Below are 26,599 nucleotides of genomic sequence, written 5' to 3' on the forward strand. Positions count from 1 at the left end.
TTGATTCTGAAATAAGTTTTATTCTCTCCCATGCATTATGGGAAATTGAAGCAAGGAAATCAGCAGGGGTAGGTGGATGAGGAAACTCCCATCCACCGCAAACACACACAGCCATTCATAAGTTACATTGAAGAATGAGCCACACATTGAACATGCAAGCATAAAATGCCATTGAAGAATGAAAGAGCAAAGAAAGCAACATGCAGAAGTGTCCTGGGTTTAACATGTCATCGTCAGGATGCTGATGCGAGGTAGCAAAGTTCGCTTGGGTTGTTTGACAAATGTTGCATTTTACTTGATGCTTGGCAATGGGCAGACCTGTTTTGTTGACCCAATGCATGGTGGGACAACAATGGGGCACTTGGTCTGTGAGTATCCACCACCAGATCCGCCGCTGCTGCAGCACACAGCTCCGCCACTGCCACTGCTGCAGCAGACAGCTCCGCCACTGCCACCACCACTGCTTCCACCAGGTACAACAATGGTTTTCCCACTGCCGCCACTGTATCCTCCTCCACCGTATCCTCCTCCAATCACCTTAACCCCACCTGAGCTTCCACCACCGGATGAGCTACAACAAACGGCGCCACCGGAGCCGGACGAGCTGCAACATACTGCACCACCACGGCCGCCGCTAGCTCCACAGCAAACCCCTCCAGATCCTCCACCAACAACTATGGGGATCTTTTGCTGGCCATATCCATATCCACCTCCATATCCACCACCCATTCCACCTCCAACGCAACACCCAGAAGACTGGCCACCGCCGCTGGATGATCCACAGCACACTGCGCCACCGCTACTGGCTCCGCAGCAAACTCCTCCAGATCCTCCGCCAACAACCATTGGGATCTTTTGTTGGCCACCTCCATATCCACCTCCATATCCACCTCCGCTTGGTATAACGATGACTCCGCTGGACTGTCCGCCGCCGCCATATCCTCCACCTCCAGAGCAGCAACAGCAGCCGCCCCTTGAACTGCCGCAGCAGCAACAGCCACCCCTGCTTTGTCTTTGCTTGCTCATTTTTCGGCTTTCGTCTGGTGCGTTAGACCTGGAAAGTGGACAAAGCCTAGTTAATGCACACTGCTGGCTGCAATGCTCCTTTCTCAAAGGGCCTCATTCTCATGGTGGTCAACTTGTGTCCAGGCTGCAGCACCAGGGAGGTGAACCCATGTTTGTGTGTTGGTTTGTTTGTGTGTGTGTGTGTCAGGAAGGAGAGACAGTTCAGGACCAGTTTCCTTTCTCCATAAATGTCCATTCATTTAAACACTTTGATCTCTGAAACTGGCACTCTTACAGATGCCACATGGTACTCATTGCACATTTCTAAGAAATTGATATTTGCACCACCCACATTTCGGAACTTCCTGACAGTTGATATCAGGTTGCAGTAGCATTTTCTGCCCCTGCTAGAATATCTTTCTTTAATCAAGCCTATTGAGAAACAATGATGGTTTAATGTGGCTTTTAGCTTATTGGTTATTTTAATTATCCTTTGAATGTTTTCATTTTTTTAAAAAACCTGGAAAGTCTTACTGTTTCTTTTTTAAAAAAAAACAACCTTCTTTTGGAAACAACTGAATAGCATACAAATTTTGAGAGCTATAGGTAGGTAGATGGATGGATGGATATGATTCTAGCTGCCATGTAAACGTATCTAGCCAGTGCAAAAGAAGTCCCCACGTGTAGAACATAACCATGTTGGGGCGAAAGGTTGTAATCTAGTCTACTCACTGACGTGCCATGTTTCTCAGACTGTATTGTCCTGTATCCCTTTTTTTCTATTTTGTTCCTGCTTTGCAGTGATGGAACTCAGACACTGATTGACCACCTCCAGAATCGCTAGCTTCAGCTGTTTCCTGTACTATCTTCCTTGAATCTGCTTCCTCAGTGCTTACCTGGATGACTGCAAGCTAACAAGCCAAACCATTTATCTGGTGTAAATATGGAGGTCAGATAATGGGATAACATTGCTCCTCTACACGAGTTAAGCAGGTCTGGCCCTGCAAACTGTGCATGGATGTATAAGGCCTCTGCCGGAAACAATCCCTGGGTGAATTTTTGTCTGACAGATTAATCCTTTAATTTAAAAGGATTAGAATGCCTTGAAGAAAACTTTGGCTTAGCTGCAGCTATCATTCAAGCATTGCTGTTGGGCAGGACACACCAATTCATCTGCTGTGACCTCTGCTGCTCAAGTACTGTCGCCCAATTCCAATTACAACAAGCTTCTGCATGTTGGTGGATACAGTAGCTACACTGTGCACCAATATTTCACCCCAAAGCTTAGCAGCAAATACCCAGAGAACAAAGGGAGAACTGTTGGAAATCAAGCCACTTCTCATTTCCATCGAGAAAAAAGTCCCTCTCCCTCCAATGATTGGAAGGAATTGCACACTGTATCAAAACCCGAATCAACCCTTTGCAGCCTCCTACCCAAATAGCATTATCATTGCATCAGTGCATAGCTGAAGATGTTTCCATCCATTCAAAGGAAGGAGGATGTTCTGAGCATTGAGCTTACCTTGTTTAGCAGATGTGCTGGAACGATGGAGAAGTCTCAATGGATTCGAATGATGAGCTTGGGGACCAGAGCTCCTCTTTATACCCATCTTCTGGCCACTCCTATGGGAAGTGAGGCACCCCAGGAATGGTGAGTGGCACAGTTACAACTTCCCTTAACTGTCGGCCTCATCAAACCCAAGATGTCAGACAAATCATGAGATCCATATCTCACTTTTGTATCACTAGTTATTTTACAGAGCGTAAACAGCTTAATGAAGGTGCTCCACCTAATGAGTAAGTTCCTGTGATGCTGCTTTGTAGCGGTGCCTCACATATTTGTGGGGGCTCCGGATGGGCGATGTATTGAAGGGTGGGCTTTGCTAAAGATAAGCAAATCAGAATATATCCTGTCCCAATTGCTACTGCACTTGTTTATCCATAGGTTGAGAGACTCTTGTGGTACAGTCCTTAGGGTGCTGGACTGGATGTGGGAAACCAGGGTTCAAATCCACTTTTGACAATGAAGCCCATTGAGTGTGACCTTGTGTTCAGCCTAACCTATCTAACAGGACTGTTGTAGGGATAAAATGAGGAAGGGGAGAACCATGTAGGCCACTTTGAGTTCCTGGGGGGAAAGGAAGAATATAAATGCACTATATCAATCAATTAAGTCAGTTCTCTGTCATTTCTATGTTATTCGGATTATTATTTTCTAAATGTGTGGATTTGTTGATAAACACTTGTCTAAGTTCTGCTTGGAGTAAACCTATTGGAAACCAGCAGCCTAAATGATTTGTGAAGGGATCTACTCTGAATAGAACTAACTTTGGGTTCTTTGTAGATGTGTACACACATGATATTGAGCAGAAGTGGAGGCTTTTTATACACCTGTACATCAGTTGGTGTGAAGGAGTGTACACTTGTTAGATACCCTCCAACATCCCTCAGATGAAAATAAGGACACTGGGCTTTGAGACGCAGCTTCTCTCACTCCAGACAGCTACTCCCACACCACACCACTCCCCCTCTCCTATCTCCTTCCTCCCCTCCTTCCCCTTCCCTTCCCTTCCCTTCTACCCTGCTCTCCCTCCTTCCACGCCTTCTACCATTCCTTCCCCTACCCACTCCTTTCCCCTCTCCACCTTCCTTCCTTTCTACCCTTCTACCCTTCTACTCATCACCCTCCCCCTTTCCCTATCTTCTACCCTACCCTACCCTACCTACTTTTCCAACCCTCCCCTCCCCAAAGTGGGGGTGAATGGCATGTGCCCCCTTCCACCCTCATCAAACACAGGGCACAGAGAACCCCACCATCCTCCTCCTGTTTCAGCTTGCTAATGTGCTTGCTAAATGTGCAACACCTCTCCCAATTTTCCTGTTGGGTCCAAGCAACACACCCCACAAACTTTCATTCTGCCTCTCAAGTAGCTTGAAGCAGAGTTCCAAAAACCTTCTTACAAGCATCCAAGTGGCCCTGAGGACAAAAGAGGATGAAATAACGAGTTCCCTTGTAATATATCAGTGCTCATTTCTTCTCTTTCCAAAATAAGTTTTATCTTGAACAATTGCAAACACAATTAGTTAACCCTTCCCATGTTTCCTAAGAAGGCTTAACAATCTGAAGGACATCGTCCTCTTTCTATGCTCCTCCCAATGGAAACATGCAGACGGGGACAGATATACCCCTGCTTTAAGTCATTTACACACTGTCTTCACTTTTATATTATTTACTACAAAGCTCGATGAGTAAGCTCTTTAGCGACAAAATGTTGGATTACTGGAACGACATCTGAGCACGTTATATCACAAGTGGGCTCTTTATTACTGCACTTGCTATTGTTTAAGATAAAAACTACAGTGGTACCTTGGGTTACATACGCTTCAGGTTACATACACTTCAGGTTACAGATTCCACTAACCCAGAAATAGTACCTCGGGTTAAGAACTTTGCTTCAGGATGAGAACAGAAATCATGCTCCAGCAGTGCGGCGGCCCCATTAGCTAAACTGGTGCTTCCGGTTAAGAACAGTTTCAGGTTCAGGTTCAGGTTTCAGGACCTCTGGAACGAATTAAGTTCTTATCCCGAGGTACCACTGTATTTGGGAAAGAAACTACTTTTGCCATTTTTATGGATGTTTATTGTTTGTTTACAGATAGTTGTCTTGGAGATAATATATGGTGTCGATTGCAATAGTCATTGCATCACCACCCTGTTCATTGTTCTATTGATGACCATTGGAGCAAGATGGAAGCCCAGAACAAAGGATGGCTCCCACTTTTATCAGTTTTACAAAGATACCCACAACACCCCTAAAATTACTTCATGCATACATCACAAATTGGGAGGGTCTGGTGACAGAAACATGAATGTCAGGTTTGCCCCCATCCTTCCCTTGACCTCCACCATACACCCAAGTTTACAAGTTCCTGGTTTCCCAGGCCAAGTTAATCACACCTCTTTGTCCTTACTGAAGACCTACTGGTAATCCATTCTTGGATGGTTTGCCATTCTCCATGGGATGACTGCCTGTCTGGCACCCAGATGCCAGGATGCCAGTGATTATCTCTTGTGCAAGAGGCTGCTGTGTACATGATCCCAGGTTTCAGGGATTATGGCTGCCCATATCACAGACTCTCCCCTTAGTAGCTACTCCTTTCTTGAACAGAACAAAGTTGGAATGGTGCAAATCCATACTGGATCGTTTTATATGACTTTGCAAAGTTTTCTGTATAGTTAGAGTTATGGTTTTCCCAGTAGTGATTTATGGAAGTGAGACTGGACCATAAAGAAGGCTGATCGCTGAAGAATTGATGCTTTTGAATTATGGTGCTGGAGGAGACTCTTGAGAGTCCCATGGACTGCAAGAAGATCAAACCTATCCATTCTGAAGGAAATCAGCCCTGAGTGTTCATTGGAAGGACAGATCCTGAAGCTGAGGCTCCAATACTTTGGCCACCTCATGAGAAGAGAAGACTCCCTGAAAAAGAGCCTGATGTTGGGAAAGATGGAGGGCACAAGGAGAAGGGGATGACAGAGGACGAGATGGTTGGACAGTGTTCTCAAGCTACCAACATGAGTTTGACCAAACTGCGGGAGGCAGTGGAAGACAGGAGTGCCTGGTGTGCTCTGGTCCATGGGGTCACATAGAGTTGGACACGACTAAATGACTAAACAACAACAACAAAAGTTTTCTCAGTGAGCCAGGACGTAGATACGTCCATCAGTGAATTGTCACATGTGATAATGTGCAGCAAAAGCGCCTTGAATAGATAGGAAAGACTGTGATGAAGTGCTCTGTGGGGACACCTGCAGAAGTGATTGCGCCAATCTTGGTAGTCTGGTTGTGTGTGCACAATATCTGCTGGAGTGGCAAACCCCCCAACCTTTACATAACTTCCTGCAACAAATGATGTAGCTGTTTGAACAATGCTTGCATTTGAGCATGATCAAGGATGGACTGGACATGTGAAATGGCATTTTTTTATGTGACCTGATGGGTTTGAGAGACATGGCAAGGCAGGATGAAGATAAGAGAGATGGGGTGTTGTAGAGGCAATGGAACAGTGTACTTTAAAGGTAACCTGATAGACAAAAATGTTGCTTTTCATGAGTGTGCATGAGCAATGTAAGCAATGATGTGACAAAATAGAACCAATTAGCTTAAAGTTCTTTGTTTGAGAAGATGTTAAAGAGTCCTTTGTACTATGACATGGGCATCTCTGGCCCCCACCTTACCTGGTGGGTGAGGGATTCTACTAAAGCAGTGAAATAAAGATCACCCTCTTGAGTGCCTTCAATTTGTTTAGATTTGAGCTCTGTCTATTTGTATAGTCTCACCTGGAAAACAGACTTTGGTGGGTTGGGAGAGTTCTCACAACAAAAATATCCCCTCCTTCAAAATTCTGAGAGCAGGAGTCTCCAATACCACTTTAACAAAGACAAAAAATGTGTGGGTGATTGAAACACCCCCCAAAAAATGCACCCCCTGACTTTCTGGTCTTAAAAAAATGGTATTAATGTGGAATATCAAAATACACACACACACACACACACACACACAATTTTTAAAGTAAATTTTCTACATTTCAAAATATTCATTTAAACAATCTTAAATCAGTGACTTCTCTTCTATTTCCGTGGTTCATTTTGCATACCAAACATCCCTGCATATTTTACATGAACTAAACCAGTCAGTACCATTGTTACATCCATCAAAACTTATTTATACTGTTGAATTTATCTTAATGCTGCCAGCATTTTCAAATGAACTCAATTTTCACTCATATATTCAGTAAACATTTTCCAGTCTTCTTTAAATGTATATTCTTGTTCTCTTATTCTATATATTAAAACTGCAATTTGTGTGCATTCCATCAGTATAAGTTGCCATTCTTCTTTGGTTGGAACCTCGCTCGTTTTCCATTTTGTGGGTAACAAAACACGGGCCGCAGTAGTAGCATACATAAATAGTATTTTTTGACACCTGGGAATTTCCCTCTGAATTATCCCCAACAAAAAAGGACTTTTTTTTTGGGGGGGGGGGGAAAGGTACTTTTAAACATTTTTTTCCAATTCATTATATATCATTTCCCAATAATCTTTTACCCTTTTACAAGTTCACCACATATGAAAGTCTTTTGATGACTATTCTCCAGAACATTTATCCTCCTCCTCCTCATCTCTCATTGGATTCCTTACCTGCCCAAATTAAATGACATCATATATTTTTCTTTTCTTTTTTAAATGCCACTTGATACAGCCCAAAAGCTACATTTCCTCTTGTAGAACTTCTCAGGAACCACATGCCAATGGTGAGCAGGGTGAGAGGCAAGACTAGATGTGAATTTTACAGACCCAGTATACCTGAAGGAGAGTCTCCACCTTCATCGTTCATTCCAGACCCTGAGGTTCAGTACTGAGGGCTTTCTGGTGGTTCCCACCCTGCGAGAAGTGAGGTTACAGGGAAGCAGGCAGAGGGCCTTCTCGGTAGTGGCGCCCATCTTGTGGAATGCCCTCCCATCAGATGTCGAGGAAATAAACAACTGTCTGACTTTTAGAAGACATCTGAAGGCAGCCTTGTTTAGGGAATTTTTTAATGTCTGGCATTTTATTGAATTTTTAATATTTTGTTGGAAGCTGCCCAGAGTGGGCAGGGTATAAATAACAACAACAACTTCTTCTTCTTCTTCTTCTTCTTCTTCTTCTTCTTCTTCTTCTTCTTCTTCTTCCTATAGGCTACATTCACATCAGAGGTTTTCTACCCATACACAATTTTACCATCCGAAATAGCTTTTGTTTTATCATGGACTTCCGTTGTTGCCTTTATCTGTTAAAATTAATTGATTCATTAATGTATTTAACAAGTAATGCAGTTAATGCAAATCAGATGGATTGAATGGATCAAATAAATGACTGACTAGACATATATTTATAGTTACAGATAGGTAGCCGTGTTGGTCTGCCATAGTCAAAATAAAAAAAATTCCTTCCAGTAGCACCTTAAAGACCAACTAAGTTAGTTCTTGGTATGAGCTTTCGTGTGCATGCACGAAAGTATCTGAAGTATCTGAAGAAGTGTGCATGCACACGAAAGCTCATACCAAGAACTAACTTAGTTGGTCTTTAAGGTGCTACTGGAATATATTTATAGTGTTATAGATCCCAGATACTAGTTGGATTTTGATTATTTGGGATATGAAGGGAAAACCCAACCTGCCATGAAATTCCTCCTCTAGCCTATTTAAAACAACCTGGCTGAGTTAAGGCCATTAAGGAAAAATAAACGGCCATTGAAAGCCATTGGCAATGCCAGAGAACTGTCCCTCCCTGCCGTTCCGGGGTGTAAAGAGGGAAAGGAGATTTGGAAGTTTCCTAGAGTAACTGGGTATGATGTCATATGAAAAGTTTGTGGCCTTTTTAGCACAAGGCTCGGGACAGGAGAACAAAAACAGAATGATTTTGGTTGGTTGGCTGAAGGCAGGTGTGGAGACTCCAGAGCTGCACTGCTGTGAGGTACAACCTCTCTTGAGATGACCGTGCTATAACACAGGCATAGGCAAACTCCGGCCCTCCAGATGTTAGGGACTACAATTCCCATCATCCCTAGCTAACAGGACCAGTGGTCAGGGATGATGGAAATTGTAGTCCCAAACATCTGGAGGACCAGAGTTTGCCTATGCCTGCTTATAACATCTGCCAGTGGCGCCAACTCTAGGGGCCCCTAGGAGTCCTAGCGATAAGGTTACCAGATTTTTTTAATGAATCCGGGGACACTTTTCAACTTCAATGAATTTTGTATGGGGACTGATTTGTAAATCTGGGGACTGTCCCTGGGAAATGGGGATGTCTGGTAACCTTATCCTAGCTCCTACAACGTTTTATTGTGGGTGCTCAGATCCACAGCCTCCGCTACCATCTGCTGTGCACCGCTGCTGCTGTTTACACTGGCAGAGGAAGGGGGGTTTGCGGGGTTCGGTGCGCACTGGGTATCAACCGTGAGGGCATGTGACATCACCGCACCACACCCAACCCTCTCTCCGCGGGGGCAGCATCCCCAGATGCTTGCCGCATGGGTGGCAAGCTGTTAGGGACGCTCCCTGCACAGGCGACTAGCAGAGCCCCCCCCCATGCTCGCCACATGGGTGGTGGGTGGCCAAAGATGCTCGCCCTGTGGGCGGCTAGCCTTGCCCCATGGGCCGGCTAGCCCGGCTTCTGCACCGCTCCGGGTGCTGGGACACGTATCTTCACCCCTGGCTGTGTATCACGGCTGCCACTACACCACACTGCTGCTACACTGCCACTGTGGGGTGCCTTTACTGTGAAACAGGAGCCTGCCACAGTCTCTGGAAGGCCCACCAGTGCTTGTTGGGGCCTCTGTAAAGCCTGATGAGGCTCGTTGGGCCTTCCAAAGGCTGTGGTGGGCCCTCACACGTTCTCCCACGGCCCCATTGGGCCTTCTGGAGGCCACAACTGGCCTCGTCAGGCCTTCTAGAGGCTTTGATGGGTCCCACTGGGCCTCCTCCTACCATATGATGTCATACTGTGTGCCATGTGTGACATCCCAAGCCCAGCGCCTCTGACATCTACAATCCCTTTATCCTAACTCAAGTGTAAAGATTTGAATAAATCAGATTTCAAACAATACGTTGACCAGGTGTTTATGAAATATTGGTGGACATCAAATTGTATAATGAGTGCTCTCCATTTGGAAGTTGAAGTCAAATTCATAAATGGAATGCTAAGCAACAGCCAGTTATAACTCCCCAGCTGTTTACAGATAAGTATCCTCTCCCTGTATCCTTAACTATCAGGAAGAACTTACTTCCTCAACCACAAAAAAACACTTCCCGTATCTCGGACAGTTGCACCACTTGAAATTGCAGTGTAAGCTTCTGAGAACAGGGAGCTGCCTTATCTATTTGGTATCATGTTTATTCCAACTCCACCACCGCCTCTTCCATTGGATTCCTTACCACTCCTTCACCATAAAGCCCCATGGTTAGGCTTGCCATACGCCAGGAAAATTCCTGGCATGTCCTGGTTTTCAGGTGTAAAAATGGCATCTGGGAGAATGTTGCCAAATCAGAAAAAAAGTCAGGAAATACCCAGATGTATGGCAACACAATGGGAAAAGCAGGGAAAAGAGCTCCATAATTTTGCTGGTTTCCTTAAAAAAACCATTCATCAACTTTGTTGGTGTCAGGAGTTTTACTCCTTGAAATATGGAAACCCTATCCATGGTGATTTCCATGATTTTTTAAAAAACACAAGATTAGAACCAGTTAAAAGAATATATATACAATCAGAAGGACAGCTGGAGTCATATATGCAACTTGGATGACTATTGAAAAGTATCCACCAAATTCATGGTACATAAAGCTATCAATGAAGACTGCCAACATAGCAGGATAGATAGTTGAAACTTTATTTACATTAGCCAATGGCGATAGCAACAATAAAACATTACAGTGTACGCAGAAAGGGAAATTTGATATAAGAGCACAAGTCCTGAATCAATCAGCCCTTATTCTGATTGCACCTGCTATGAACCTAGCAACCTTTGCTGTTATCCACTCACTTTGATCTGATGGAAGAAAGGACATTGTGGCAGTGGCTGAGCGCCCCGGGATGGTTAGTACGAGTGGGGTGATGATCTTGTTCCTCAGGTCTTTGTAGAGAGTGCAAGGCAGGAGGACATGTGCCACTGTTTTGGTGCTACCGTCTCCACAGCGGCAAAGACGTTTCTCAGGCAGGATTTTTTGGAATCGACCCTCAAGTACTGCAGATGGCAAAACATCCAGGCTTGCATGTGTAAAAGCACGTCTGTATTTTGGGATAATAGGTTTGTGCAAATATGGGGCCAGAGAATCAAAATGGAAAAGTGGAAAATGAACATACCAAGGGCAGAATTTCCTTATAGTGGCCAGGTTGTTCTGATGCCAATATTTGCTTTAGTAGGGCCCACAGTGAGTAGGTGTTGTGGGGATAGGCCACAAGAGTGAAGTTTTTGATAGACAGTTTTAAGCCAGGCACCTTTATGCCAACATAGCATGTATATACAGACTCAGAGTTGCCAGATGATTTGTGAGTAAGGCATCTCCTTGCAACTGGTATTATGGTCTAAGAGGCCAGAGTAAATAAAGTCTCCCTCTGGACCCTTCTCACTTCTGGAAGCAAAATGGGCCTCTGGCTTCCGGTGCTTCTGGATTTTGCCTCTGGATGTCAATGATTTTGAGCTGGACTGATTCTCTGCGCTTGACGTTGATTTGTTTGGACGGCATTGCGTCTCAAACTCTGCATTTTTTGGTGAGCCTATTGCCAAAAGGTTTATACTTTCTAAGACTGGGAGGTTAGCCCCTAAGTATACCTGAAGGAGTGTCAACCACTCCCATCGTTCTGCCCAGACACTGAGGTCCAGTGCTGAAGGCCTTCTCAAAGGAGTCTCGAAGCAAGTCACAAATATAAGACAGAATAAAATGAAAATAAAGCAACAAGATGAAAAATACTTGCAATAACACATAAGATAGAATGAATGAACCTGCAGCGAAGTCAAATAGGGTCCAGTGCCAGGGCCTTCTGGTGGTTCCCTCACTGCGAGAAGCGAATTTACAGGGAACCAGGTAGAGGGCCTTCTCAGTAGTGGTGCCCACCCTGTGGAATGCCCTCCCATCAGATGTCAAAGAAATAAAAAAAACTATATGACATTTAGAAGACATCTGAAGGCAATCCTGTTTAGGGAAGTTTAGATGGATGGGGTAGAAATAAATTATTATTATTATTATTATTATTATTATTATTATTATTATTATTATTTCCATATGAGTGTGGTATTCTCCCCACTGTGGATGGTCCTATTAGGCAGCACAGCACTTCTTCCAATCAGAACTGGTTGGTGGCCCTTAAGACTTGTGCCAAACAGCTTTCACTTCAAGTTCTCAGAGTTGCATCATTCTGGAGTTTTGTAGGAAATGTAAAATGGTGGTTTATTACTGGGGCTCCACAGATTTCTCACCATTAGTGGGCCTGCGCCAGGGCACAGGGGCCCTAGCAGGTACCTGACAATGCTGGGTTCTGATGGTTCTAGCCCTGTAGATCATAGTCCTTGACAATGTGTCATGACTTGTACAGGCTTGGCCTAACTGCTGTGTTAATCACAACAGAACCTTTCGTTAGGAGGTATGACAGCCACGATGCACTTGCCTCCATGTGACCTTGTCACACGTTGACTTGTTACTTGATTTAATGTAACATGATGCTCCATAGTTCGGAGCAAGCTTGGTCAGGTTCCTGATGATCATCAGATGATGATCTGTGCTCTGGATGATGATCACGTATGCTATGCACCTGAACAAGCAGGTTGAGGCCAAGTGACAATGGACAGACACGGTTCAATCCATGAGAACCTCCAGTTTAAAATGACCCAGGGAAGAGGAGTGATGGAAGACCTCTCTTTGCTCTGATACTTGGAGATGGACCATAGCTTTAGTGGTAGAGCATCTACTTTGTTTGAAGGAGATTCCAAGTTCCATCTCTGATGTGTTCAGGTAGATCTTCAACCCTGAAGAGTTACTGCTGGTCAGCAAAGACAGTACCAAGTAGATTAACCAATTTTCTGGTCCAGTGAAGGGCAGATTCCTGTGTGACCAAGTGGTTAACTAGAAGTTAAATTACATTCTTCTTGGTCAGGCGAGTGAGCTGTGACCATCCAGATGCCACTCCCAAGTCCCATTATCCCTGACCATTGGCTGTTCTATCTGAGGCTGAAGCTGGGCTCTAAAAGCATCACATTAGTCACCCCTGTTCTAATCACTAGACCACACTGCTGCTCCTCATTGTTCTAAACTTTCCACCCAGACCTTGGGTGTTTTATGTGCCATCCCATTGAAGGAATCAGGTGTCTTGCATTAAAAAAATAAAAATAAACTGGGTATGGACTCACCCATGCATACATCTTACTATTGACTTATATTCAACACTGGAAATGCTTTTGATTCAAGTAAGGTTTGAACATGCACCTAGTCATGTTTCATTTAGTTCCTTGCGGCTTCCATCTTTTTTATGTGGAGCTTGGGCAGGAATGGTGAACTCCCACTTCAGTTGCCTGATCCTTCCCCACTCCCAAAGACCAGTTTGGGCAGTGGTGTCAAAAAGAAAATAAAACACACCGGAAGATGCCTTTTGTTGAGCCAGGTCCCTGGTTCATCCAACTCTGTATTGTCTATCCTGATTAACTGTAGTTCTACAGGGTTTAAGGCAGAGGGACATTCCTACCTGGAGATACCAGGGGTCAAACGTTAGGGGCTTTCCTTATCTTCTTATTATCCTGCCTTCCAATTTACTCTGCAATTAAGAGTCTGAATCACAGGGGGGGGACTTTTGACCCTCCAGATGTTGCTGAACTGTAAGTAGGGCTTTTATCAGCCAGAATTTACTGGAACTCAGTTCCGGCACCTCTTAGGTGGGCACCATTGCCATTATAAGAGAACAAGCGAGGTGTTAGTTGTAAGTTCAGGCACCCTTTTTTCTAGAAAAATAGCACTGTCTATAAGTCCCATCATTCCTGACCATTGGCCATGCTTCGTGATGGGAGTTGCAGTCCAATATCATCTGGAGAGATTTTACTTTCTTGGGCTCCATGATCATTGCAGATGGTGACAGCAGTCACAAAATTAAAAGACACCTGCTTCTTGGGAGAAAAGCGATGACAAACCTAGACAGCAGCTTAAAAAGCAGAGACATCACCTTGCCGACAAAGGTCCATATAGTTAAAGCTATGGTTTTCCCAGTAGTGATGTATGGAAGTGAAAGCTGGACCATGAAGAAGGCTGATCGCTGAAGAATTGATGCTTTTGAATTGTGGTGCTGGAGGAGACTCTTGAGAGTCCCATGGACTGCAAGAAGATCAAACCTCTCCATTCTTAAGGAAATCAGCCCTGAGTGCTCACTGGAAGGACAGATCGTGAAGCTGAGGCTCTAATACTTTGGCCACCTCATGAGAAGAGAAGACTCCCTGGAAAAGACCCTGATGTTGGGAAAGACTGAGGGCACAAGGAGAAGGGGACAACAAAGGACGAGATGGTTGGACAGTGTTCTCGAAGCTACAAACATGAGTTTGACCAAACTGCGGGAGGCAGTAGAAGACAGGAGTGGCTGGCGTGCTCTGGTCCATGGGGTCATGAAGAGTCGGACACAACTAAACGACTAAACAACAACAACATCTGGAGGGCCAAAGTTTCCCCACCTCAGATCTGCATTGAATGCTTGCAGTTTTTTCACAAAGCTATCAGGTTGGCTACAGCGGGTGCATTATTAGAAGCTGGTGTATATATAATTGAAATAAACGATTCAATGTTTGCTTGTTTGTATGTTGTGGATAATTGTTTGCCACAATGGGCAAGTGTCACACACACACACACACACGGATGCCTTTCTGCATGTATCTGAAACAGCTCTACCCAACCACAAGATGGCGCTATCATCATTGTCAGGGAAATCCCAAGTTCTTTCTTTCTTTCTTTCTTTCTTTCTTTCTTTCTTTCTTTCTTTCTTTCTTTCTTTCTTGGAGAAGAAACTTTAAAAGAAGAAAAGGGGGTGTGCAAAGAAAACCCTTCAGAAAACAATTTTTAAAGAATTCCCAGTGAGGACAAAGAATGCACTGCAGATGTGAACACTGTCAGTTGGCGTGAAAGAGAGAGAAAAAATAATGCAACACAGGTGGGGTAGAAGGGGAAAAGAAAATGTGGAGTCTCCTGGATGAAATGATGACTGGATGGCACACCAAACGGAAATGATCTACAAAGCAGCTTTTTGTTGCTGTGCATACTAGGCGCAGAGGACTTCCCTCCCCCCTTTCCATTTTTTGAAGTAACCAGATCTAGTTTGTCAATCCTGGGTTTATAAATGGGTCAACAGCTCCTTAACAACTGGATTCCACAATTCTCTGAGACTCCATCATGAGAACTTTAGGTTGTTAAGGGTGCTGAAAGTTGCTAGGAGGCCCCTATATTGGTCACAGAGCTACGATTTGCAGAGTTCCTGGGAAGGTAGATAAATTGGTAAAACTCTCTGGGAATGTTACAGATAGGTAGCCGTGTTGGTCTGCCATAGTCAAAATAAAAAAATAAAAATAAAACATTCCTTCCAGTAGCACCTTAAAGACCAACTAAGTTAGTTCTTGATATGAGCTTTTGTGTGTATGTACACTTCTTCTGAAGAAGTGTGCATGCACACGAAAGCTCATACCAAGAACTAACTTAGTTGGTCTCTGGGACTGGTAGCTCTCCGAGGGGAGCAAGGACCTCCTAATGACAAACTACAGGTTCCAGGAACTGTAGGGTTGCCATATTATTATTATTATTATTATTATTATTATTATTATTATTATTATTATTATTTCCAAAGGTAAAAATCCTGACAAAAAAGGTATGGCCCTGCAAAATTTAACCCTACCAAACCCCCAGACATTTGCTTAAAATTGTAAAAATCCCCCTGGATGGGCATGTAGGCCCCCCAAAAGAGGACATGCCCAGGATTTTTTTTATATATAAAATTTTTATTGGTTTTACAACAATTTTTAAACAATACAAACAAATAAAAAGACAAACAAACATGTATAATTTCATAGCCTTTTTTCCATAACCTTCTTTTCTCGGACTCCCCCATACCTCCCCTTTCTGCATCCCAATTTTCCAAATTGTTTCAGCAACTTCTATGCTATTTTATCAAGTATGTGTCCTCTTAATCTTTTCTTTAACTTAATCTTATGTTACTGTATCCCTTTTTCTCTCAACACCTCAGCATTTTAACATTCATCAATTTTATAATAGTTCTTAAGATAAGTTTTAAATTTCTTCCAGTCCTCTTCCGCCGTCTCTCTCCTCTGATCACGGATTCTGCCAGTCATCTCAGCCAGTGTCATATAGTCCATCACTTTCATCTGCCATTCTTCCACGGTGGGTAGATCTTGTGTCTTCCAATACTTTGCGATGAGTATTCTTGCTGCTGTCGTAGCGTACATAAAAAAAAGTTCTGTCTTTCTTTGGCACCGATTGGCCGACAATGCCCAAGAGAAAGGCCTCTGGCTTCTTAGGGAAAGTACATTTAAGTACCTTTTTCATTTCATTATATATCATTTCCCAGAAAGCCTTAATCTTCGGGCACGGAGGACATGCCCAGGATTACCCAGACGTATGGCAACCCTACAAAGTGCGAATCAGACACACACACATGAATGAAGCAAAGCCCTGTTGCCTGCCCCTATGTGGTGATATATTGAACTGCAGTTGACAGCATCCTTGAGGAAGTACCTTCAGGCCGTGAGCTAAATCTGCCCACACAAATTGATTATTGAGCACTTCTGGGCTGGAAGGAGAAGAAGAGGGCTTCCTACTCTACTTAACTCTTGCTTGGAAAACATGGTTCTCCTGAGGTCTGGCGTATGCCTATATCTCTGGTTCTTCTTTGGTGTTGACTTCTACATGGTCCTACTTTGTCCTTTGATTCTCTTCTGTCCTATGAGCTCACTCAACAATCCTGCTGATGGATCTTTCTAAGAACATAAGAACAGCCTGGCTCCGTTGGATAAGGTCAAGGATCAGCTTGGAGAAGAGAAGTGTGATGTCAACACATGTCTCTCACATCAGATGCTTATCATTTTCATTTCCGGCCTCATCACCCATGTTATTAACATGGCTTAACTTCAGGCAACAATGGGGCTGATGGAGACATTGATAGCCTGTTCCTCCATAAGGTTGTCTAATTCTCTTTTAAGGCCATCTAAGTTGGTGGCCATCACTGCTTCTGGGGGAGTGATTTGTACAGTTTAACTATGTGCAGTGTGTAGAAGGACTTCCTTTCATTTGCCCTGAATCTTTCAATATTCAGCTTTATAGGATTTCCACAAGTTTTGAGGGGTAGTGAGAACTTTTCCCTAACCACAACAGGGAGGAAGAGACAATTGGCTGGCTCTGCCTGTCTTTAGCTCCAGTGGCATCTACTGCAAATCCAGCCTCACCTGTCCCAGTGGGCACAAGCCACCATGCAACTGAGCCATGTGAAAAATACAACTGACACCCATGAAATAAATGTATTCTTAACTTAGGACCGCAAGGAACTGCCTTTTTAAAAAACTTGAACAGCAACATCCCAACTTTTGTTAACTAGGCTCTCTGCCATGACCTTGAAGAACCACCTTGACCACTGCTTATAGATCATTCCTAGTTGCCAACCAAGACAACAAATATACAGAAGATCTGACTTGGGGGAGTGGAGGTTCTGGTCAAGACTCAGTTCAGTAGTCATCTGCGAAAAGGATCCATCCCATTGTCTTTAAGAACATAGTTTCAGGATATAGCTGTCCTTAACAACACCTTTCTATTCCCCCCCCCAAAAAAAAAACCCAGTTGTGTCTTCTACTATGCTCTTCCATTGGTCAAATGAATCACTGGCCCACCAGATGTTGTTGGATTCCATTTTCCATCAGTCCCATTCGTCATGCTGATTGGCAGTGGAGGCTGGTCTATTTGGGTGAATGGGACATTGACAACCTCAGTTTCCATTCAGCCAGCCCCCCCCCCCCATGTCTGCCTACGTGTACAGGAGATTGCCTTGCGTGTAAGCTTCCTCCTCCTTAGTCTCTATGTTGTCCTGGTAGGACCCAGGAAAGAAGAGGGTGGGGGGAAATTTAGGATGAATGGACTCTTCTTGCCATTGACTCTGGCTCCACCTACTGGTGTCCTTCCTGCCTTCTGCCCCACCAGTCCCATTCTAGGAGCTTTTTTTTAATGTTTATGTGATTGTGAAAGCTTTCACTCTACCATTATGGCTCCAGATCGCCTTGGGGCTTCTCTTGCCTTCAGAAAACAACAACAACGACAAACCTGGTGAGCTCTACACTCAGAGGAACATAGAGCCTTTCTTGTCTTCAGGGACCTTCAGAGAGAGGGGGGAAGGAAGGAAGGAAGGAAGGAAGGAAGGAAGGAAGGAAGGAAGGAAGGAAGGAAGGAAGGAAGGAAGGAAGGAAATTGACTCATTTGTTAATAATTACACTCCATTTCTAGGATGCACAGCAGCTGCAGGAACAGCACCTCTGGAAGCAGGCAGCACAATTGTAGGCAGAACATGGGACCTTAGCATGAGCTTATGCCTGTGACTTTTGGGCCCATTTCTAAGTACTCCAGTCCGTCTCACTGACGTGGGGATTCGGGGCACAGTCCTTCAATGGTTGCACTCGTTCCATTCTGGTTGGGAACAGAGGGTGGCACGGGGTGGGGGGTGGGGAGCTGTCATCGCAATACTCCTTGGTGTGTGGAGTACCGCAGGGCGCAATTCTCTCCCCGATGCATTTCAACATCTTTATGCGCCCCCTTGTCCAGCTTGTCTGGAATTTTGGTTTGGATTGTCATCAGTATGCTGATGACACCCAACTCTATCTGTTGATGGAAGGCCATCCCTGCTCGGCACCAGACACATTGATCAGATGTTTGGAAGCTGTGGCTGGATGGCTACATGGGAGCCTGTTGAAGTTAAATCCTTTGAAGACAGAGGTCCTTTGTCTGGGTTGACATGATGTGGGGTTGGCGGGCCAACTTCCATCCCTTACAGGGGCGCAATTAGTGCCAGCGCCTTCCGTCAAGAGTTTGGGTGTAATCTTTGACGCCTCCCTTTCTATGGAGGCGCAGGTGACAGCTATGACAAAGGTGGCATTTTTTCATCTCCACCGAGCTAAGCAGTTGGTCCCTTTGTCTCTCTCGCCCTGACCTCGCCACTGTGATCCATGCAACGGTCACCTCCAGGCTTGACTATTGTAACTCACTCTGTGTGGGGCTGCCCTTGAGACTGACCCAGAAACTCCAGCGGGTGCAGAATGCCACGGCGAGACTCCTTACGGGGTCCTTGCCATGGGATCACATTCACCCAGTGCTATACCAAGTGCACTGGCTTCCGGTGGAGTATAGGGTCAGGTTTAAGGTGCTGGTTTTAACCTTTAAAGCCCTATAGGGCCTAGGACCCTCGTACCTATGGGACCACCTCTCCTAGTATACCCCACAGAGGACCTTGCAGTCTGCTAACAACAACACCTTGATGATCCTGGGCCCCAGGAAAATTAGACTTGCCTCAGCTAGAGCCAGGGCCTTTTCTGCCATGGTCATAGCCTGGTGGAATGTTCTCCCACAAGAGACCAGGGCCCTGTGGGATTTGACATCTTTCCACAGGGCTTGTTCCGCCAGGCCTTTGGGCAGGATGCAGTTTGACTTACTTTCCTTTGTATAAAACAAGTCCAAAGGAGGCCCCCCAACCCACTCACAGGTCCTTGTATGATCAGTGGAAACAGTTGGTCCTGGCAAGTACTAACCACTCTCACTTCCAACCTGATAATTGCCACCTGCCCAGATTTTAACTTGTCTGAATTAATTTTAAGATGTATTTTACTTAATTGATGTCTGTTTTTATGCATATTGTGTTGTTTTTATGGTGTTAGCTGCTCTGAGCCTGGCCTCGGCCGGGGAGGGTGGGATACAAATAAATTATTATTATTATTATTATTATTATTATTATTATTATTATTATTCTACTAGAGAGTGAATCTGGGACATTGTGCTTTCAGAGCCTGATCACTGAGTTGTGAGCTCTCCTACCAGAATGTTGCTTGGAAGTGACTGTGGGTCAATTTGAATATATATAGCTACCTTATACTGGGAAAGACTATGTGTTTGTGAGAGCTTACAACCACCCACTATGGATCCTAAGGGTCTTCAGAGCAGCATGAGCATAAGATCATAAGGACGTAAAAAGAGCCTGCTGGATCAGAGCAATGGCTCATCTAGTCCACCATCCTGTTATCTAAGTTCCACAGATGCCACCATGGGAAACCCTCAGGAAGGACTCAGGCAGAAGACCCCTTTCCTCATTTGTGGTTTGAGGAAGTTGGTATTCAGATGCAGTACTGCCTCTGAGCTTGAAGGGAGAGCATAGTCATCATGGCAGGAGCCATTGATAGTCTTCTCTTCCACAATTATTTCCCCCAGTCATCATTGAAAGCCATTCAAGTTGGTGGCCATCACTGCCATTTCTGGGAATGCATTCTAGAGTTCAACTATGCTGCCCTGAATCTTCAGCTTCTCTGAATATCCACAAGTTCTAGTGCATTGAGAGAGGGGGGAAACCTTTCCTCTAGATGTTGTACCAGCTGCTCCTGATAGTGATTTTATAACTGCTTTGGGTTGGTACTTTTTTTTAAAAAAGAAAACTTTGGTTGGGACAATTGTGGGACAACCTTAGTGGGAAGCAGTATACAAATTTTATAAAGCTGAACCTAAAAGAGGCATGTGGCAGATGGATTGTGATAATGGCAAAGGGGTGATGGAAGAAGACACAACCGATGTGTTGATTCTAAGTAAGCTTTATTTAATCCCTTGCATTAAGGGAGATTGAAACAAGGAAATCAGCAGCAGTGGGTGGATGAGGAAACTCTCATCCACCACAAACACACACACATTCATAAATTACATTGAAGAATGAGCCACACACTGAACATGCAAACATAAAACACCATTGAATAATGGAAGGGCAAAGCAACATGCAGAAGTGTTTTGGGCTTAACATGATGTTGTCAGGACACTGATGTGAACTGGCAAAGTTAGCTTATCTTGGGTTGCTTGGCAAATGTTGCATTTTACTTGATGCTTGGCATGGAGCAGGGCTGCTTTGTTTGCCCAATGCATACTGGGACGACAATGGGGCACTTGGTCTGCGAGGATCCACCACCAGATCCGCCACTGCTGCAACAGACAGCTCCGCCACTGCCGCTGCTGCAGCAGACAGCTCCTCCTCCTCCTCCACCACCACCACCACCACTGCTTCCTCCAGATATGACAATGGTTTTCCCACCTGATCCTCCACCTCCTCCACCTCCTCCACCTCCTCCACCAGATCCTCCTCCAAGAACCTTAACCCCACCTGAGCCTCCACCCCCAGATGAGCTACAGCAAACGGCACCACCACCGCCACTGCCGCCAGACGAGCTGCAGCATACTCCCCCACCAGATCCCCCACCACTTCCTCCACCTATGATGATGGTTTTCCCACCGGATCCTCCACCACCTCCTCCACCTCCTCCACCAGATCCTCCTCCAAGAACCTTAACCCCACCTGAGCTTCCACCACCAGATGAGCTGCAGCAAACGGCTCCGCCGCCGCCGCCGCCGGATGAGCTGCAACATACTCCACCCCCACTGCCGCCACTAGATCCTCCACCAATAACCATGGGGATCTTTTGCTGGCCCATGCCACCACCAGATCCACCTCCACCGCAGCACCCAGAAGACTGGCCGCCGCCGCCGCCACCGCCACCGCCGGATGATCCGCAGCATACTGCACCGCCGCCGCTAGCTCCACAGCAAACCCCTCCAGATCCTCCGCCAATAACTATGGGGATCCTTTGCTGGCCACCTCCATATCCACCTCCACCACAGCACCCAGAAGACTGGCCGCCTCCACTTGGTATAATGATGATTCCGCCGGACTGTCCGCCGCCTCCGCCGCCTCCACTGCAGCAGCAGCAGCCTCCTCCTCCTCCACCGCCAGATCCTCCGCGGATTTGCATCATCCCACCGCCACCGCCACCGCCGCCGCAGCCACCAGATCCTCCTCCGCCTCTTCCGCAGCAGGATGAGCTTTGGCTTTGGCCTCCGCCTCCGCCGCCGCCTCTTCCGCAGCAGGATGAGCTTTGGCTTTGGCCTCCGCCTCCGCCTCCACCGCCGCCTCTTCCGCAGCAGGATGAGCTTTGGCTTTGGCCTCCACCTCCGCCGCCACCTCCAGAGGAGCAGCCGCCGCCGCCGCCACCGCCGCCGCCGCCGCCGCCGCCTCCTGAACCGCCGCAACAGCCCCCGCTTTGTCTTTGTTGGCTCATCTTTCGGCTTCGGTGTGGCAGTTGTTTCTGTGAATTAAGCCTGAAACAAGGCAAAGAATGGTTATGGCACACTGATGACTGCGGTGCTCGTTTCTGAAAGGGCCTAGTGGTCCTCAGGGTGGTCACTGAGGCTGCAGCATCAGGTGGTGGTCACTTGTGCTGGATCCCATGATTGAATAATATATATAGCTCAGGACCAGTTTCCTTGTGAGATTCCCTCTGTATATATCCACTCAACAGCTTTGATCTATGAAACTAGCACTGTTCCAGGTACCATATAATACTCATTGCACATTTGTAAGAAATGGGGTCCTCCCCCAATTGATATCAGATGAGCATCCTCACTGTAGTATAGTCTGCCCCTGCCTTAAATGTCATTGTTTAAGCCAGCCTATCCTGAAGCATAGAAGATTGGCGTGTGTTTTAATCTGGATTTAGTTTACCCATTATTATTTTATTATTCTTCAAATGTTTTTAAATGTTTTTAACAGATTTTTCCCCCTGATAGCTTTACTGTTTCATTCTTTTTGTAAACCTCTTTTTTGTAAATGATAAAATAGTACGTAAATTTTGTGAGCTATGGATAGATGGACAAGTGGATTGATATGATTCCACCTGTCATGTAAGCATATGTAGACAGTGCAAAATCAATCAATCAATCTCACACATTTTTAAAAAATCAGCATGTCAGGGTGGAAGGTTCTAATTAACTCCCTGGCCTGCTATGTTTCTCTGATTTTATTGTCCTAGATCACTGCTCCATTTCCCCCTCTTTTGTAGAGTTTTATCAACATTCTGATATTTTGTTTAAAAATATATATTAAGGGTTCAAAACATTTTTTTGCCATTGGTATTGTTATTTCCTGTGCAACCTACATGAAAGGCAATGTCTAAATTTAATTATTTTTTATAGCGGAGGATCCATTCGTTAGGTGATCTTGCTCTGGTGCTTTGAAATGGGGCAACCAGTGACTGATTGACCACCTCCAGAATCCCTAGCTTCATCTCTCTGTTTTCTGTACTTTCTGTCTTGGATCTGTTCCCTCAGTGCTACCTGGTTGGCTGCCAGCTAGCAAGCCAAACCATATATCTGGTGTAGATATGGAGGCCAGATAATATGAATGACATGGCTTCCCTGCACCAGCTAAGCAGGTCTGGCCCTGCAAACAGGGCATGGATGCATAAGGTTTCTTCTGGAAACAATTCCTCAGTGAACCTTTGTCTGACAGATTTATCCCTTGATAATCATGAAGGATTAAAGTGCCTCTTGGAACAGGTTTAGGTAAGGATGCAATCTCTGGCTTAGCTGCAGCTATCATTCAAGCATTGCTGTTGGGGAGGACACACCAATTCATTTGCTGTGACCTCAGCTGCTCAGGTACCATCACCCATTCCCGAATGGTTCTCCATTCCTCGTTTACATCTATAAGAATGCCCCTCTCCCTCCATTGAATGCAAGGAATTGCACACTGTATCAAGAAGCCAAATCAACCCTTTGCAGCCTCCTAACCAAATAGCATTATCATTGCATCAGTGAATAGCTGAAGATGTTTCCATCCATTCAAAGGAAGGAGGATTATCTGAGCATTGGACTTACCTTGTTTAGCAGATGTGCTGGAATGATGGAGAAGTCTCAATGGATTCGAATGATGAGCTTGGGGACCAGAGATCCTCTTTATACCCATCTTCTGGCCACTCCTATGGGAAGTGAAGCACCCCAGGAATGGTGAGTGACACAGTTGCAATCTCCCTGAACAGGTGGCCTCTTCCAGCCCAAGATGCCTGACAAGTCATATGAGATCCATATCTCACTTTTGTATCACTAGTTATTTTATGGATTGTAAACAGCTTAATGAAGGTGCTCCACCTAATGAGTAAGTTCCTGCTTTGTAGCGGAGCCTCACCTATTTGTGGGGGCTCTTGATGGGTGACATATGTAAGGATGGGCTTTTTTAAGGGGAGTTGGTGGCTCCTGATAGGCAAATCAGTTTATATCCAGTCCAAATTATGACTGCACTTATTTACCTATAAGTTGAGAGACATTGGTTCTGTAGTGCTTAGAACATTAGGCTAGGACCTGGGAGATCGGGGTTCAAATCCCCTTTTGGAGATGAAGCTCGCTGTTGTGAGCTTGGGCCAGCCGCTGCCTCTCAGTCTAACTTACCTCACAGGATTGTTGTGGGGATGAATTGAGGAGGGGGAGAACTATGTATACTACGGTACCTTGAGTTCCTGGAGATAAAGGAAGGATTCAATATGTCAGTCAATCAAGTCTCTTCCCTGCTATTTTTATATTTATCCAGCTAAGTTCTGCCTAGAGTCAATCTATTGAAAACAGAGGACTTAAATTAATCTATCTGCCGTAAATAGCACAAGCACTGCATTCTCTGTCCCGACAAGAGCAAGCTGTTTCTACATGCACACACCATGTTGTGTGAAAGGATGTACACTTGTTAATTTGCACCACTCAACAATTGTTTATATTGATACATTGACTGTACAATAGGTGAATATTTTATTTGAATAGTTTCATGACTGTAGAGACTGTTTGTGTACACGGGTTCAGAGACTGTACAGTTGTTGAGTGTAATGTGTGGACACCCCATATCACCTCAGTGTTTGAGCAAGGAGTTCTCTACTGGCCTTGTGGCTCCAACATAATTCCAAGAATATAGTAGAAATAAATAGACATAGCCAATTTTGTGGGATCATTTTCCAGCCCTGGCGATTTATAATATAGTATGAAACTAATGTGAGATAATATGAACCTACTGTTAAATGGAGTAATTTTTTAAGACTTTGCACACACACACACACACACACACACACACACACACATACACAAACACCCCAGTATGACTTGCAGCCTGATTTAGGGCTTTGGAGTGGCCCCAATCTGAACCAGGACAATCTGGGGCTGACCTGATCCAGATCTAGATCTCAGACCAGACACAAACTGGGAGTCTTTCACAGTCTTTAATTTGGGTTTAACTCCCTAATTAAACATGTGAGCAGACAGGCACAGCCTGCTCCTTGCTGTCTGACCCCCTTGCAGTTTTAAAGCCCTGGATCACTCTAGTTGGACATGATCTGAACCAGGGTGATCAGTGATCTGTGGTTTCCTCAGCCTGCTCTAGCTGAATGTCATGTTGACCCAAATTGATCCAATTCAGTTCGAGATCTGGGGTCACAGCCACACATTAATGTTACTGAATAAGGGTTGTTGGAATCGACAGAAGGGGAGAGCATTGTTGCACTAATGTCAATCTTCCACAAAACAAAAAGGGAACACAGTAAAAGGATAGGACATTGAGTTTTTGCTTACATTATTCACATTGTCATCAAAGATATATGTATTTTGCTCATTGCATGTCCCCCAAGCATATTTTCCAAAGATTAATAGGATATGTAGAAAGCCAATTTGGGATAATGGTCCACTTCCTTTTGATTTGAGAGAACGCAGCTGCCAATAACAGAAGGAGGTTATTCCAGACATTGCTTTATATCTTATTAGTTTAGCCAGTGTGGTGTGGTGGTTGGAGTGTTGGAGTAGGACCTGAGAGACCAGGGTTCAAGTCCCCGCTCAGTCATCAAGCTCATCACTCGAAGGGTTGTTGTGATGATAAAATGGGGACGGGGGGAACTACATACAATCTTGAGCTCTTGGGAGGGAGAAGTGGGATGTGTTGTTGAGCTCATGTCTACTTTTCACAGCACGGAAAAGTGAACATGGGGAAGAGGCTGGGACATTGAGTTTTTGCTAACATTATTCACATTGCTACAGGTGATATATGTACTTTGTGGTATTTCATTGCATGTTTCCCAAGCATATTTTCAAAAGATTAATATTTAGGAAGATAATTTGGGATAATTGCCAACTTCGTTTTTTATTTAGGAGAGTGCAGCTGCCCATTGAAGAAGGCAGTTATTCCAGACATTATTTTATAGCTTATTAGTTTATTCAATGTGGTGTATTGATTAGAGTGTTGGACTAGGACCTGGGAAACCAGGGTTCAAATCTTCATTCAGTCATCAAGCTCACTGGGTGATCTTGGGCCAATCATTCATTCTTAGCCTAGACTTCTTCACAATGCTGTTGTGAGGTTATATACGCCACCTTGAGCTCTTAGAGGAAAAGTGGGATATAAATGCAATAGATAAACAAACAATAAATAAAATGAATGAATGAATAACACAAAGCATATCTTTCAGCACATACAGATGATTGGCAAGTTTCTTCTTCTATGAATAACCCAACTTGGGTAACTGTAAAGATGGTTTATTTAAATCCCCTCTTTGGATGACTTTTATTGGGTTCTACAAAACAAGGGACCTCCAACACGTTCAGTTTTAGCAACCAGAGAGATATGGAGTATATTGTCTCAGCAGTTACAATTTGGCCCAAATAGTCATGCTAAATTTACTTCATTCTGTAATCCAGATTTGAAGATAAAGAGTTGTGGAAGAAATGAACCGAATATGAGATGCATACATTAGATCACCTGTTTAGATGGATAATTATTGCCTTTTCCTATTTTGCAGCTTAAATATAAATGACAGGTGAGTGAAAAATTCAATTACCAACATCTGCTGGGGTCTCTTTATGGTCTATCTGCTTTAAAACCTTCACCACCTCATACTGTATTGGGGGGAATTATTGGATCCTTTCAGAATGCTAAATC

General features: G+C 44.7%; 2 protein-coding genes and 1 long non-coding RNA gene across 5 annotated transcripts in view; 1 reads left to right on the forward strand and 2 right to left on the reverse strand.

The window, feature by feature from the left end:
• LOC309520594 (uncharacterized protein) lies at positions 1-2,644 on the reverse strand. Its single transcript, XM_082202562.1, has 2 exons — positions 2,528-2,644; positions 1-1,054 (listed from the first exon to the last, which is right to left on the reverse strand). The coding sequence occupies exon 2, from the start codon at positions 1,024-1,026 to the stop codon at positions 292-294; it is 735 nt and encodes a 244-aa protein (XP_082058688.1). The 5' UTR covers positions 1,027-1,054; positions 2,528-2,644; the 3' UTR covers positions 1-291.
• Positions 2,600-26,599, forward strand: part of LOC309520779 — a 25,974-nt gene continuing 1,974 nt past the window's right edge. The window contains exons 1-2 of one of the 2 annotated variants that reach the window (XR_014214405.1): positions 2,600-2,656; positions 26,359-26,477. This is a non-coding gene — a long non-coding RNA (uncharacterized lncRNA). Of the gene's footprint in view, positions 2,657-23,544; positions 23,644-26,358; positions 26,478-26,599 lie in introns of those variants that run through there. The other variant, XR_014214406.1, reaches the window with a different exon arrangement.
• LOC309520507 (uncharacterized protein) lies at positions 20,393-23,673 on the reverse strand. 2 transcript variants are annotated; one of them, XM_082202389.1, is made up of 3 exons: positions 23,515-23,673; positions 21,110-21,957; positions 20,393-20,908 (listed from the first exon to the last, which is right to left on the reverse strand). In XM_082202389.1, the coding sequence occupies exons 2-3, from the start codon at positions 21,915-21,917 to the stop codon at positions 20,682-20,684; spliced, it is 1,035 nt and encodes a 344-aa protein (XP_082058515.1). In that variant the 5' UTR covers positions 21,918-21,957; positions 23,515-23,673; the 3' UTR covers positions 20,393-20,681. The 2 variants fall into 2 exon arrangements, with proteins under 2 accessions (XP_082058515.1, XP_082058514.1); XM_082202388.1 differs by having other exon boundaries at positions 20,393-21,957.

The sequence above is a fragment of the Podarcis vaucheri genome (genome assembly GCF_965113315.1).
Source record: "Podarcis vaucheri genome assembly, chromosome: 16".
NCBI classification, from domain to species: Eukaryota; Metazoa; Chordata; class Lepidosauria; order Squamata; family Lacertidae; genus Podarcis; species Podarcis vaucheri.

Excerpts from the sequence above, each read along its gene's own strand:
- LOC309520594 (XM_082202562.1), bottom strand. The coding sequence starts at position 1,026 with ATGAGCAAGCAAAGACAAAGCAGGGGTGGCTGTTGCTGCTGCGGCAGT.
- LOC309520507 (XM_082202388.1), bottom strand. The coding sequence starts at position 21,917 with ATGAGCCAACAAAGACAAAGCGGGGGCTGTTGCGGCGGTTCAGGAGGC.